The sequence below is a fragment of the Melanerpes formicivorus genome, unplaced genomic scaffold, assembly GCF_026170545.1.
Source record: "Melanerpes formicivorus ecotype bairdi unplaced genomic scaffold, bMelFor1.0.p_v2 SCAF_12, whole genome shotgun sequence".
Lineage (NCBI taxonomy): Eukaryota > Metazoa > Chordata > Aves > Piciformes > Picidae > Melanerpes > Melanerpes formicivorus.
Window position 1 is genome coordinate 18272755 of NW_027142364.1, and position 13868 is coordinate 18286622.

The 13868-nt window shown below is 44.2% G+C and overlaps 1 protein-coding gene across 1 annotated transcript; it reads right to left on the reverse strand.

The window, feature by feature from the left end:
* Positions 1 to 1082: 1082 nt before the first annotated feature.
* Positions 1083 to 10782, reverse strand: PAQR9 (progestin and adipoQ receptor family member 9). The gene has a single exon (XM_068145553.1). It carries the CDS (start codon positions 9994 to 9996, stop codon positions 8767 to 8769), a length of 1230 nt encoding a protein of 409 aa, XP_068001654.1. The 5' UTR covers positions 9997 to 10782; the 3' UTR covers positions 1083 to 8766.
* Between the last annotated feature and the right edge of the window lie 3086 nt (positions 10783 to 13868).

Consider the following 13868-nt stretch of genomic DNA (forward strand, 5'->3'; position numbering starts at 1 on the left):
ATACAGAAATTAACCAGGTTGGCTAGTGAATGTATTGTGTAGTGTTCAGTGAGCCTGATTGCTGTTCCAGACTGGTTTACTCTAAGCTATGGTTTTCTACCAGACCACAAACCCCAGAATTTTGTTATTCTAACTGCTGCAGCTGGAAAAGTTGTGGCTTTATTTCATGACTTGGTGCATTTCTAGCTTTTACATGTGTAATTTACTCTTTGTTTCCTATTAAAATCTTTCAGACAATGGTCTGAAAGGAGGACTCTTCAAAGGACTACAGCAAAGGAGAGAATGTGAGTCCTGGGTGTTGGGGGGTAGGTCCCTGCCTTTGGGCTGAATGACACGATTTGCTGTGCCAGACTCTTGCTGGCAGCATTTCCCTGGCACTGTCTGCTCATTAGGGCTCTGCTTCTATAGCACACTTAAACACAAGGAAAAGTTCACCCCTGTGAATGAACAAAGACAAACATATATTCATATTGAAGTGAAGCATGTGCTTATGAGCTGTGCTAAATTTGGGATTACAAAAGAGTGAGAATGCCTGTGTGTACAAAAGCATCAGAGAAGCTATCCCAGGGACCTGCTCATTATTTACAGGATTTCTGAGTGATTCAGATATTGGTTCTTGTTATCCAGCCCACTGACATTTCATAGTTGTCTTTCCAAGTGCTGCTGAAAAGCTGAGATTTTGGGACACTACTGTGTGCCAGTGATTGAATTCTGTAGCCCCAGGACTGCGGATGCAGAGAGCTCAGCATATAAAGAGGAAAACGTTAGAGGTTTTCTTCTTGTACAAGTGGCATTGCCCAGTTCCTCAGGACAACAGAGGAGACTGAGAATAGATGCTTAATATCAGAAATTAAGGAAACTTGTATTTTCGTATTTCATGACTTGTGAGGAACACAAAAGGATTAGAACCTAGGGGCAGAAGAGACTCAAAGTAGTCTATAAAATTCTTTACTTCCCAAAAAGATTGTGTGATGTTGTTGTCATTCTCCTGCTAAGTATATATTATATACCTAAGGGCTGTGTTCCCTGGCAAGAGAAGTATTTCTAGCTCCCCAGTAACAGAAGTGTACTGCCACTCCTGATGAGAAATCTGTCTTGCAATACAAGGCTTTCTGATGCAGTAGAGTGCATCTCTAGTGTCTGCCCCAGAGGCTCTCCTTACCAAAACCAAAGACTTAGCCTTAGCATTAATTTGCATTTGCTTTTCATTTTTACCAGTTTTTTATTTTTCAAATGAGTTTCATCTCCACTCATAGATCTTACTAACCAGGCATTACCCTGCAACAACAGAATAGAATCTAAAGGGTAAAGCTGTGTATTGCATGTCCCTTTCTTCCTCCACAAATAACAGTTTTAGAGCCTTTTGTCAAAGAAGTGATGTCACAGTAATAAAACCCAGATTACCTTCAGATTTCCAGTTGGTTATCAGAATAACTATGGTGGCATCTCAATTAAGGCCGAGGCACTGACCTCAGTAGATTACCTGTCCTAGCAGTGACTCCTGTTGCTTTCCATTCTGCTCAGTATTTTGCCATCCCCAATATTCCATCAGTGTGGTGATGTTTGTGTCAGCAGTCAGATCCAGAGTCCACTGATAACTTTATGCAAGGTCTAAAATGTCAACAGCAGGACAGAGTTTTCTGAAGCATTTGCAGGACGCAGTCTGTTTGTGTGGTGGATGTTTTTGCTGGGCTCATCAGACACTTTATTACCATATTTCAAACAGGCTGTACAAACTCTGCAAATAAAAGCTCTCAATGATTTTAGAACTTCTGAAGGAATTGTAGGAACCTCATCTACAATACCCTACAGTTTTCCATTGTGTCCAGCCTTAGCAGTAGCAGACAGTGCCTGCAGTTACATTGGGATACACCATGTCCTGCTGAATTTTGACACAGAAGGCTTAAAGCAGATACTTTATACAATTGCAGTACATTGAGAGCTTTCTGGTGCCTGACTTGGACTGAAAACAATATTCTCCCACTTGGAACATTCCCAGTCTGCCAAACAGGAGGTTTTATTTGATGCCAAATAGACCTCTTCATTTTGCAGTCAATATTTTGCTGTGATTCTTGCCATAGTTGTTGCTACCAATTTAATGACTTTTACAGTGAGCACTGTAAGCAGAGCACTGATCTCCTTATACACACTAATGAATTTTAACATAACAGGGATGCCTATCATTAATTAGCATATACTGGAGAACTAAAAAGGCAATGATGCTGTTTTATTGCTTTAAAACATAAAAGGCAATAAAATGACAACACTTTTGCTGTGCTATAGTTTTCAGAAATACCAACACCACTGTACAAGAAGTGGAAGCTCCTGTACTTGTGCTAACAGCATCTGTGTTTGAAGAGAACTACATTCAACACATTTCTGAGCCTACAGATGTACACTGATTTATATGATGAGAAAAAAAAAGAAATCCCTTTATAAACACATTTCTGCAAAAATGTACTCAGAATCAACTTTATTTATAGCTCACACCCTTTTTGCTAAAAATGCATAGTCATTACATATACAGTAGTCAGCATCCAAAAGTGTACAAAGAGTAAATTTTCAAACCCTCCCAACAGAACTAAAGAAAATTCACACTTTTTGTTCAGAACCAGACAAAATTCACACTTTTTTGTTCATTGCATGCACAGACCCTTAAATGTGCTATCTCTTACTAAAGCATGCTTTAATCTCTAGCAGACAGAACTGACTGGCTATAAACTGTTTCTCCATACTATTAATTCCTAGCTACAACCACAAATCCTAAGGCGTTCACGTGAAATAGCGAAGCCCTACTTCAGAGCCCTCAATGTTCTGAGCATGGACCAGGAAACAATTGCCCTGAAAGCAGAAGTCTGCTGGTGGTTTTTCCTTAGAGGGGACTTTGAGCAAAAGCCTGCTTCTTTTGTCTGGGTTGTTAATTTATTACTGAATTCAGTGGAATGAAGCAGCATCTAAATAAGTTGTGAAAATAACTTAACTTTATTCCACGCCCAGCTCCAAGACACTAAATGTCTTGAAAGGAGGTCTGTGTCCTTCAGTGCACGTGACATTTCCTCAGCCTCTTACATCTCATCTGAGGAGAAGGTAATGTCTCAGCTGTAACTTGGGTGTTGGTTGTGTATCCCTGACTTGCAGGTGTCTAACAGAAACTAGGGATACGCTTGGATAGGGTGAATTTCTAATGGCAGATGTTTAGACTTAATGAACCCCTCAAACCCTTTGATGTCTGTGTTTTGTCTGTCTCTGCTACTGCTACTCATTAGAAAAGCTCTTAAAAACATTGTCCTCTACTCAATGGTACTGTTTGTATCAGTCCTTCCAAGAAAAGGCAAGAGTGGGTTAGCAGTATGCTTAGTCAGGGCTCCATGGCAAAGGAAGTGTAAACATATGTGATAAGAAGATCCAAGTTCAGTTTTCTGTCAAGAATAGGATTGGCCCTGTGTTGTTTGTTTTGGGGAATGGGAGGGGAAAAGACAAACTTTGTCTGATCAATATAATTTTATGTTCCCAAATGATTACACAGGTTTACATAAGAGATTCATTTATTTAAGGTCTTTTTGCTCTGATAAGAAGGAGGTTGAAGTAGGTTAAAATTCCCATTGGCGACTGAGACATAATCATAATCTTATGGACACTGATGGGAAATCCTGCTCCATTGTTTCATGGTACCTGAAGTACAGTCCATGGTTAAAAGAACAACAAGGCCTCATGTCAGCATTACAACTCTCCTCAGTACAAGTCACCAGTGAGAATTTCTGAAGAATACTTAACTCATGGATGTTTTCTCTTTATCCTGACCCTCAAACATTTAGTCAGCCTGTTTATTACTGCTTAGGTCTTGGAAATTTTGCCATCCACTCCAAAGGACAAACCTCCTAGGAGCATGGCAATGACAAGGGTTTGTCTTAAGAGTTCATGATCTAAAACTGTTCATGTTCCTCTTTCTGTGAGATGAAGAGCTATGGAAAAATGTAACATTCTCTCTGCCGGAGTTCAGTAATATTTCTCGTAGCACCTAGGAAGGTCTTTGCATTTTTAAGTGCTTTACAAACATTAGCTAGTCTTCAGAGCAACCCTGCGAGGTAGGTAAGGTATATTCTCCCCATCTTACAGATGTGGAAACTGAGACACCAAGGGTCAAATTCAACCCTGGTACAATTCCAGTGTTTTACATGAGTTAAATTCATTCGAGATGGACAGAGTTTAAACAACTTGCCCAACATTACAGAGCAGATAGTGGCAAAGCAGGGACAAGGACCCAGGAGTGCCTGACTCCTCAGTTTGTTAGCAGCCACTTGGTCATTTTTACTCTCATAGACAATGAAAAATGGTATAATCTGGGCAATTATTACAGGTATGATTTGCTTCTGTAAGACATGTGGATGGTAATCTACTGAGTTAAGTGCAATAATACTTTATGAATGTGCTACCTCAGAGAGTTTACTTAAACAGGAAGTAAAACTTTCATACTGTCATTTTTTGCAGGTGCACTGTTGACAAAGTCCCAACAGAGCAGCTGGATTCAGCAAATAAATAATAAACACAACACTTGGACAACTAACCCAAACTATCTTTTTACCAAACCCCAATGTGCTTCTACTTCTAATTGCTAAATTTCTACGAGTGCGCATGCAGATGAAACCTTTCCCTTTGCTTCCAGATTGCAGACTCCAGTCTTGACAACAAAGCAGCTGAGAGCTGCGTGGGTATCCTGGATGGTGACATTCAAATGAATACACTACAGAAGAAGCAATAGTGCATCACCACAGAACACAGGATAATTGCTGCAGACCAGGCATGCTGATCTGACACGAAGGTAAGCTTGAAGCTTACAGGTTACTTGGAAATGCCCAGAAGCTGGGCTTACTGAATACATGCCAATGAGCAGACTGCAGTTCTAAGCACGTGTTGATTGCAAAGGGGAGCATCCGTACCACCAATACTCTGGGAACTGGCCCCATCAGCAGTTAGTTCACATTGGCACAGGTATGTCAGACTGAAGATCAGTGCTGGACAAAGATGGAAAGGCCCAGAGGCATTTTCAGTCCTTACCTTGTCCTCTTCCACACAGACTCACACACACACACAAACACAGAAGGCCTGAAAAATCTTCTAGGTTTTAAAGAGGAGCTGTGGAATCCCCAGTGTAGACCTTATGGCAGATACCCAGGCAATAAAAATGTTATCACAGGTACTTAGGCAAACATTTTGTTTTCTAGGGGGTTCTTATGCATCTAGCCTGCAGGTTAGGCCTTGTTTTTAAGCTCTGGACATACTTACAGATGTTCAGCCAGATGTGCTTTCATACCACAAAGAGATCTCACTCCCTTACAAGCCACGTCAATGTTGACATTCACTTCTACACAAAGTCAAGCACTATAATTATAGATCTATTGTTCCAGTTTTAAACTCAGTTTTGTTCTGTCTGTGTTTACAGAGACAGACTAGTGGACATGGAAAACAGAGCAATTATCTGCATACATGTCCTTCACTGGGTAAACACAGGCACTCAGGCATTTCCCTAGATATTCTCCACACTTACTGTAACTTTTTGATTTGTAGCCACATTTTAAGCAAGCAAACAAACAAACACACATAAATTAGAACTCTTACATTCTCATCACATCGCCCTGTACCCATTCGCTCCTGATTCACATAGCCTGCTTACAGTGGCTCAGAGAGCAGTACTTACAAATAGCATTGACAAATAATTCCACAAAGTGCTCAGGCCCATACATGTGCCTCAACATTTTGCCAGTAGAAACTTGTAAATGAAGAAATATTCTTAACATCAGAGCCAGGTGCCAAATCTGCAGCACGACTGGGGCTTACAGGCAACAGCAGTAAGAGTCCACTAAAACTGCAGTTGCTTGCAATCTAACCTTTACACTGTTATCTGTTGTTGAGATATATATATAGATGACCCTGTGTGGCCTAACTGCAAATATCAAATGTATTTTTGTAAGTTACCAACAGCCTTTTTTAACACTGCCTCTTGAAATGCCCTCTACATCGTGAATGACAAGCACTAACATAATTCATTATACAGTGTGCTTTAAAAGCCCTTTCTTTTTTTTTTGCATTTGGCTTTTGCTGTTTCTTTTCTCTCCCTGGCCTTTTTGATTTCTTCCTTACTTTTTAATTGCTAGTTGGATGTGCTAGTGGCATCTCCCTGGCAAACACTTTCTACATAATTAGTTTTGAAACTTGGATGAGTCATGGAGCTCTACTTTGCCTCTATTATTTTAACTTGAATACAGCACATCTCAAAGACTGTGACCTCTTTTTGCAGTTGTCAAAATTCACAGGATGACACTGTTACAGGTCTTGATCCATTTGCTTTCTGTTATGAGTTTCCAGTGCTTTTTCACAATCTAGAGCACATTTCAAAGCACAACAGTGTTGTGAACCAGCCTCCTCTTCCAGTAGCGCAGATAATTTTCTGCTTTATTGGTGGCTGAATAAAGTAATGCCATATTTGCAACTCAAGTTAATTAAAAGATGTGAAGTTTAAAAGGTTTAATTTTCTTTTAATGCAGGTTGGCAAATGAAAATAGACCAGTGACAGCCACAAGGGGCCATGCTGGTTTTCATGGCCTATCAGTGGTAACTCAAAGAGGCCACAGTTTGAGAATTGCTGTTTCAGAAAGAACTTGCCAGTGTCTGTAAGAGACCACATGTGACCCTACCACAAATTATATACTGTCAGAATTGTGCCTGGAAAAGGGTGTTATTGTTAGGCCATTCTCACAATTCACTAAGAATCTCAAAGGCACAAACCATCCTAGTTAAAATGGGTTGTGATAAACCCAAGTGGGTGTAGTTTCTGTAGTTTCCTTTTAGGTTATGCTTTTTCATGAGCAAGTTTCCACAAAACTGATATTGGTACAGGAGGTATCAGTTACTGGTTTCTGTGATTATTCTAACCTAGATTAAGGATTTAACTGAGTCATCTCTAGATATGGTCCTTCCCATATTCACATTATAAACAAAGGGGGCTTTGCCTTACAGAAGACTGGGGGACTGGGCTCAAAATATTTTCTTGGGGTTTGGATGCCATATGCATGAAAATGGGAAAGGCCCAAGCAGAAATCCCTTTCAACTATATGGGCAAAAAGGCTGAGTTAAAGAGCCAACACACTACTGTGCAGTACGATGCCAGTGTTTCCTAGAGGAAGTATCACCCTTATTTTTTTTTGGAAAATGGGGCATACAAGTAGTTTCTCTCCAAAACTTCAAGTTGTAACCCTCTTGTGTAATGCTATTGCACATTTGTCACTTGTTCTGTCAGAGAAAAATCATAATACACGTTTAAAATTTGCAAGTAATTTACACAAATGTCTCTGATCTCTAGAGACAAAATTCAATCTATAGTTAACTGTTTGTCATGTGAGAAGGACAATACCTGGCTCAGTGTGAAAAGATTTGGAAAATATCTCATAATTCTTGCCTTTGAACTCCCTCAAAACTTCTGAATGAGGTCTTCAAACTCAGCTGCAGCCACAACTAATCCAAAGAAGAATAGGTGGGGAATGATGAGAAAGTGCCAGTATTGGGTACTCGTACAGAGAGATTTCAGGTCCAGAACTCAGATTAAGTGGTACCTTATTCTGCGACTAATTTTAGAATGGTAAATCTGAGAGCATTCTAATTAAAGAGCAGAGAAACCAGTTCCATGTCATTCTTTAAAAGATCCCGAATGAGACCCCATGCATCAGCTCCTCTCTTTACATCCACAAAACTCCTACTGAGCTTGGCAGGGGCTTATAGAAAGTCTGGCATCTGACTTTGACGCTAAAGGGCCGATTTGAGAGTGATTTACCGGGGAAGATAAAAGGGCCCCTTAGCAACCTCCTTAACACAACAGATGTTCCTGACGTGCTGGGAGAAGAGCTATGCCATTATGCAGTGCCCTTCTCCCCCCTGCCTCCACTCCAAAGTAGTTTGGCCCCTTTCTGGTTCAGTTATTTTACCTATCCCTTTATATTATTTTAGTATCTGAGTGGCTACACCAACCACTCACTGTCTAATTAAAGTCTCTCCATCAGCTGGCAATTTTGTAATAATTCACAGCTGTTTTTCCTCTCTCTGCTAAATCTATTGTTCCCTGGCTCAAAAGGCTGCAAGACCTTAAAAACTATAGATAGCTATTGATTTGTTTGCATTTATAATCCAGTATGTGGCTGCAAAGGCTTGTTGAAGTATCACAGAGGAAGATAAATGCCAGTGCATAATCTGCTAGGAAATTTGACGTAGGAGTTGATTAATCAAGTCTGAGTAATCATTGCACAAGTGTCTTCAGGTGTGTATATATACACACATATATATGTAGCTAATAAATATATAGCTAGATATATAAATATATATATGTATATCCAAGAGCTACTGTAAATCTAATTCTTACAAAATTAGTAAGTGGCATTCACAGTCCATGCATTCTTCCTCGTGGCAGAGCTAAATTATTTCAGCTTCTACTCTAAGCAGTAACGTACCAGTAAGTGTTTACTTCCCTTGGTAACCTAGTAGTTTAAAGAGCACAAGCAGTTTCACCATGGTCATTTCCTCTGGTAACATCCTGCAAAAGGGACGTGGCTCTTCCACAGGTGCATTTCCCCGAGGCTTCACAGCATCTTTCAGGACATGACAGGGCCAGTCTGAGGGTTGCTAGTCTGAGGGTCGCCAGTCTGAGGGTCATCAGTTCGAGGGTCTCCAGCCCAAGGATGAATGGTATGGCGGTTGCTGTCCTGAGGGTTGCCAACCTAGCTAGTCTTGCTTGCAGAGATCTGCAACATTGAGGAACCTCCTGACGACCATGGCCAGGCAGATCGTCAGGAGCAGCATATATCCCACAGTGCCCAGATAGGTAGGGGCAGCCTGGGGTGCCTTGAGGAACTCAGCCAGACCATCCTCCACATAGTGCATCTGGTCATATATGCTGAGAAAGGTAAAGATGTGGAAAAGTTGATGGCTATGCCCCACAATGTCAAAAAGCCCTGGCTGGATGCGCTCAGGGATTTTGCTGACGTTGAAGAAGGCGGCCACCAGCAGCCAGAAGTAGCGTCGGTAGAAGTAGATGAAGAGAGTGGGGTTGCGGGTGCGAAGGTCAAAGAAGAGGCTCTCCAGCATGATGGGGCAGGCCATGCTCAGTGGCATGGCGAAGACAAAGGTGCGCACAGCAAAGGGGTAGGCACAGCAGGCAGTACGGCTGCGGCAGCAGGCAGCTGTGCAGCCCACGGCCAGCACCAGGGCCACGGGCAGCACCAGGGCACGGAAGGCCGCAATGGGCAGGCTGCAGTCCAGCTGCCAGCCCAGCTGCTGCTGCACGTAGTGGCTCATGGCGTGGGCATCCAGCAGGCTCAGGCCTGGCAGCAGGTAGTAGGAGTAGGCCACGGTGCTGGCAAAGCCATAGTAGCTGATGGAGGCATAGTCCAGGTAGAAGAAAGTGGCGCGGAGGCGCGGGGAGAGGCAGCTGAAGAGGTGGGCCGTGCAGCTCATGGCAAAGGTGAGCAGCACCCCCGAGGCATAGCACCAGAGGGGCAGCAGGGCCGGGTGATGGAAGGGCACATCCCCAGCGCCCCGCAGCAGCAGCCGCCCGAAGCGGTTGAGGAAGAGCAGCAGCGGAATGAAGTGGGTCCAGAAGTTAAGAGTCTCGTTGGTAGGCTGCAGCACCGAGGCCAAGCACTCCTGCGCCGAGCAGTGCAGCCGCCGGTAGCCCGAAAGGATGAAGCACTCCACGAAGTCCTCAGGCACCTCGTCCCACCGCAGCAGGGCGGCAGAGCGAGGAGGTGGCAACGCCTCTTCCTTGTCCCTTTCCCCCGCCGGCATGCTGCCGGCTCCGGGCCCCTTGTCCGCCCGCAGCCTGCCGCCCGTCGTCGCGCCCTGCCGCCGCTGCCCGGCCGAGGTACAGCCGCTGCTCCCGCAGCCACCGGCGGAGAAGCCGCGGCGGCTCTGCGCTTCTCCTCCTCCGCCACCGCCCCCGGCAGCATCACTCATTGCAGCAGGGGTAGTGGCAGCGCTACCGCGGCTCCTCCCGCCCTACCGCCCGACATCGCCGTAACTGGAAACCGGCGGTGCATCCAGGGGGAGCGGGGAGAGACTCCTCCGCCGCCCCGGTTAGGGTGTCTCGGGGAGGGAGGTGGTGGACACCCGAGCCGCCGTTAATTATTGATAAGGCCGCAGGGCGGTGCGGCCGGGCGGGCCGGACTAGAGACAGCCCCGCGGCTGCCCTGGCCGAGCCACCCCGGCAGCGGCCCCGGGGGCAGGCACAGCCGGCACGAGGATGCGCGAGCAGACCTCCTCGGGGTGGCGGTTTGCTGTCAGAAGCACAAAGGATGCGTCCGCACCGGCTGTAAGCTGGGCTGCGGAGCCTGCTGCCCAGCCCTGCGCAGCGGCTGCGCCAGCGCGGGTAGCAGCAGAACCGAGAAAGGGCAGGGTGAGGCCGCTGGGTCCCCAGCAGGCGGGACAGACCTGAGAGCCCCAGACAGGGGACGTCTGGCAGCTGGGTGCGTTTCTGCCGTGCGTGCTTCAGCGAGGCTGTCTAAGATCTGGTTTCTTTGGTGACATTCTACGCAATGAAGGCAAACATTACCATAGGCTGAACGTTCCCGGCCGGGCTGCAAAGGGTGGGCGTCACCAACACTACAGCACCCGGCTTATCTCCGTGCTTCAGGAAGGTGGCTGGGAGGGAGACTCGGTAACGGGCTGACAGGAGCTGGTCTGTATTGATGCTTAGGTAAATCCTACATTTAACGGCGGTGCGGTTATGCAAGCAGCAGAGTTACATAATTGGGATATAAAAATACTGGGAAAAGCACTGTGCGGGTGTTACTGTACCGTAACGCATCTGAAGTAAACAATAGGCAGAGCAGAGAGGTGAGTAACTGTTGCAGGCACAGGTAAGAGCCAGAGTGAGGGACTGCTCTCTGCTGTTTCAAGGAATTTCCTTTTTGTTTGCTTTCAGATGGTCTTAAACATCTGACAGCTCTGGGTTTTCAAATGTACGTATCACATAATGATATTCATGTATACATGTATAAACCAAGGTCCAGTATAATTAGGACATTCTGCCCAAAGCTTTTTACTTAAAAATCATGCCAATAACGAATCATGAGAACATGAAAAATCTGAACAAGGTAATCAGATAGGTTTTTAGACATTGGTACCAAAAAAGTAGTTGAAGTATGTGGCAGAAAATGATTTTTTTTTCAATTGATTTTTCATTACAGTAAAAATATTGATTTTATGGAACTGTCAAAAGTGGGGCAGGCTGGGGACACTGTTTATAATGGTTACAAAAGTTACACAGGAATCCTGCTAGGAAAGTAAACACCACTACACAGTGCTGAAAAGCCAAGAAGAAAAGTAAAATATTAAGATAAGAGACTTAATTTTTAGATAATGTACTGTGAATTTTAGAGGCGGTACCTGGTGGTGTGGAGGGACATACCAATCAGACTCTCCTCGAGGAGTGAGACTTCAGTCAGTTCACTTCAGGGGTGAGCCAGAAAGCTTTGTAGAACCTCTCTGCAGTGCACTCTGGCTACACCAGGACCAAGCCAGGCACGACTTGCCACGGGCTGTGCAGTTTGTGCCTTAGGGATTTTTGGGATTAGTGAAAATTACTCGGGCTCTAGTAGAGGTGAGGCTTCTCATGGGGCTGCTCTGTACAGAGAGGCCACCGTGGAAATAGTCCAGATGTTGGGAGTGTTTCCTGCATCACCATAGACATAACTGGTAATGAGGGGACTGTTAGCTAGAAGATACTGCATTCCCTGCCCTGCTCACACCGCACAAACAGGCACTCCCAGGGCTGTGGTGACCCTAGTCCCTATGTAACAGGGTGGTCAGTGTCCTTGCAGGCCTGTTGAAGAGGACAAAAGTGACTGTGATCTTTGCCCTCCTTTGTCAAGGTTAGATAAGGAGAAGTAGTTGACTGGTTTTAGACCTGCACTAAAGAGCCTATTGGAAAGCCACCAGCAGCTGTTCGAACAGATGGTGTCTGAAGAACAACAGCATCCCCCACTGACTGGGAAGTGCTGGCCTTGCACTGGCAGCAGGGCTCGTTTGACACGTTCTGACTTTCCTGCAACCTCCAGACTTTCAGTGGTGTGGGAGGCATTCAGCCCTTTTGCCTCAGGGACTACTGGGGTATTGCCTGGCTTCCTGGGACATAGGCCAACCGGGACTGTAGTTTTTTGGGGGCAGCCCAGGTTGGGAGGAGCAGGTGGGGTTTATTTGTTGCTTGACAGAGTTCTGGTGGTCGCTGAACGGCCTGGGTATTAGTGGAGATCTGTACTAATGCTGCACAGATGATAACTGTCTGGAAATTTCTCCCTATTATTGATGTCTTCCTGTAATAGTTAAAGATATCTTACAATAATATTTAGAGGGATGAGGGCTCTACAGAGCTAAGAATCACCTGAGAGGCTTGTCCATACTAGTTTCTCTGGAGGAAGCGCAGGCTCATGGTAGCAATCTATTTTTGTTTGCTTTGTCCCTGGTGGGGATCTGTAAACACTGTGTTACCAATAAATACAAGCAGTATAAAATAAATAAACATTTCCTCTTCACTGCCTCTTTGTGAGGATTCACCTTTGGCTTGTCTAAAGTGCTCTGCTTATGTCACACACATAACATGCGTCGTGCCAGAAAGATCTGAGAGCGTTTAAGTATCGTGTTTCACATCATTGCCAAGTGACAGCAATGACACTTCAGCAGCCACATTAACGAAACTCATTACTAGCAATCTGGTTCTTTGGCTTTTTTAATGACTGTCTTCTCACAGGGAAGAACAGTCTTGGGAGGACAGGTTGGACTTTCATACAGGCAGACATCTTACACCAAGTTGATTATTCTGTTCCCAAGCCACCTGTGGAGTAGTGTACTGGGACCCCGACAATTTAAAGCACTTGAAACCTCAGAACAGCTTCTTATTCATATGTAGTCCTTCCAGGTTAGTACTACATGACAGGTGGTAGGACAGGGAAAATCACGGCATTTGGAGGTCACAGAGGAGTCCATGAAGAACTCCTCTGCATTTGTCCAGAGTTTATATTTAGAAGGCCATGGTCAGCATATACCAGGATTTCCTCTAGCAAGTGTAAAATTTTATTCAGGTTTCATCTCCAAATAACCTTTGAGAAGACTCTCAAAACACTGATGAAGTCACTGTCTAATGAGGTAAGTAATGGAAGATAATTAATGCTCACCGAAGACTCAAGAGAAAAAGGTGTGCTAAAATATATGTATTGTTTTATTAATTGTTGAAGTCCTTTCACAAGGTATGTATTTTTTGTTTCTTAAGTATCAACCCCCCTATAAGATATTCTGAATTACTTCAACACTCTTGACTGAAATGATGTGTTTGGTTAGGGAAGAAAAGCTAATTTTATCTTTTGCACTCTAACGTACTCAGCACACTAGGGAAGCGGTCACACTTAGCCATTGCCTTTCTGAGTGAATAAAAAAAAAGTAACTTAAATCTGCCACTAGAGAGAAAGTTCTCTTGTGAACAAGAAACAGTGGGTGTGGAAGATTTAAGGTTCTTTTGAAGGCAAACCTTTAGCCTCACCAAATTCAACCCATTCACACTGACAAACATCAATCTTAGGAGCTCTTGCTTGACAGTCCTTTACCATACAACTCTCATTTCTTCTTCCTTTCTATATCTTCACCCTCAGGACAGACTTTACTGATTTCTTTTTTAGTAAGAAGTTTTATCTGAGTTAAAACATTTAACCTCTTTGTTTGCTCTGGGATTTTTTTGTTTGTTTGTGGGGTTGGGTTTTTTCCCTTTTGTCAGTAAAATCTCTTCAGTAAATCTGATTCTGTTTTGACATCTTCCCTGGAACCCCACTGACCGTAAG

Bases quoted from the DNA above. Each gene is read 5' to 3' on its own strand.
- PAQR9 (XM_068145553.1), bottom strand. From the start codon at position 9,996: ATGAGTGATGCTGCCGGGGGCGGTGGCGGAGGAGGAGAAGCGCAGAGC.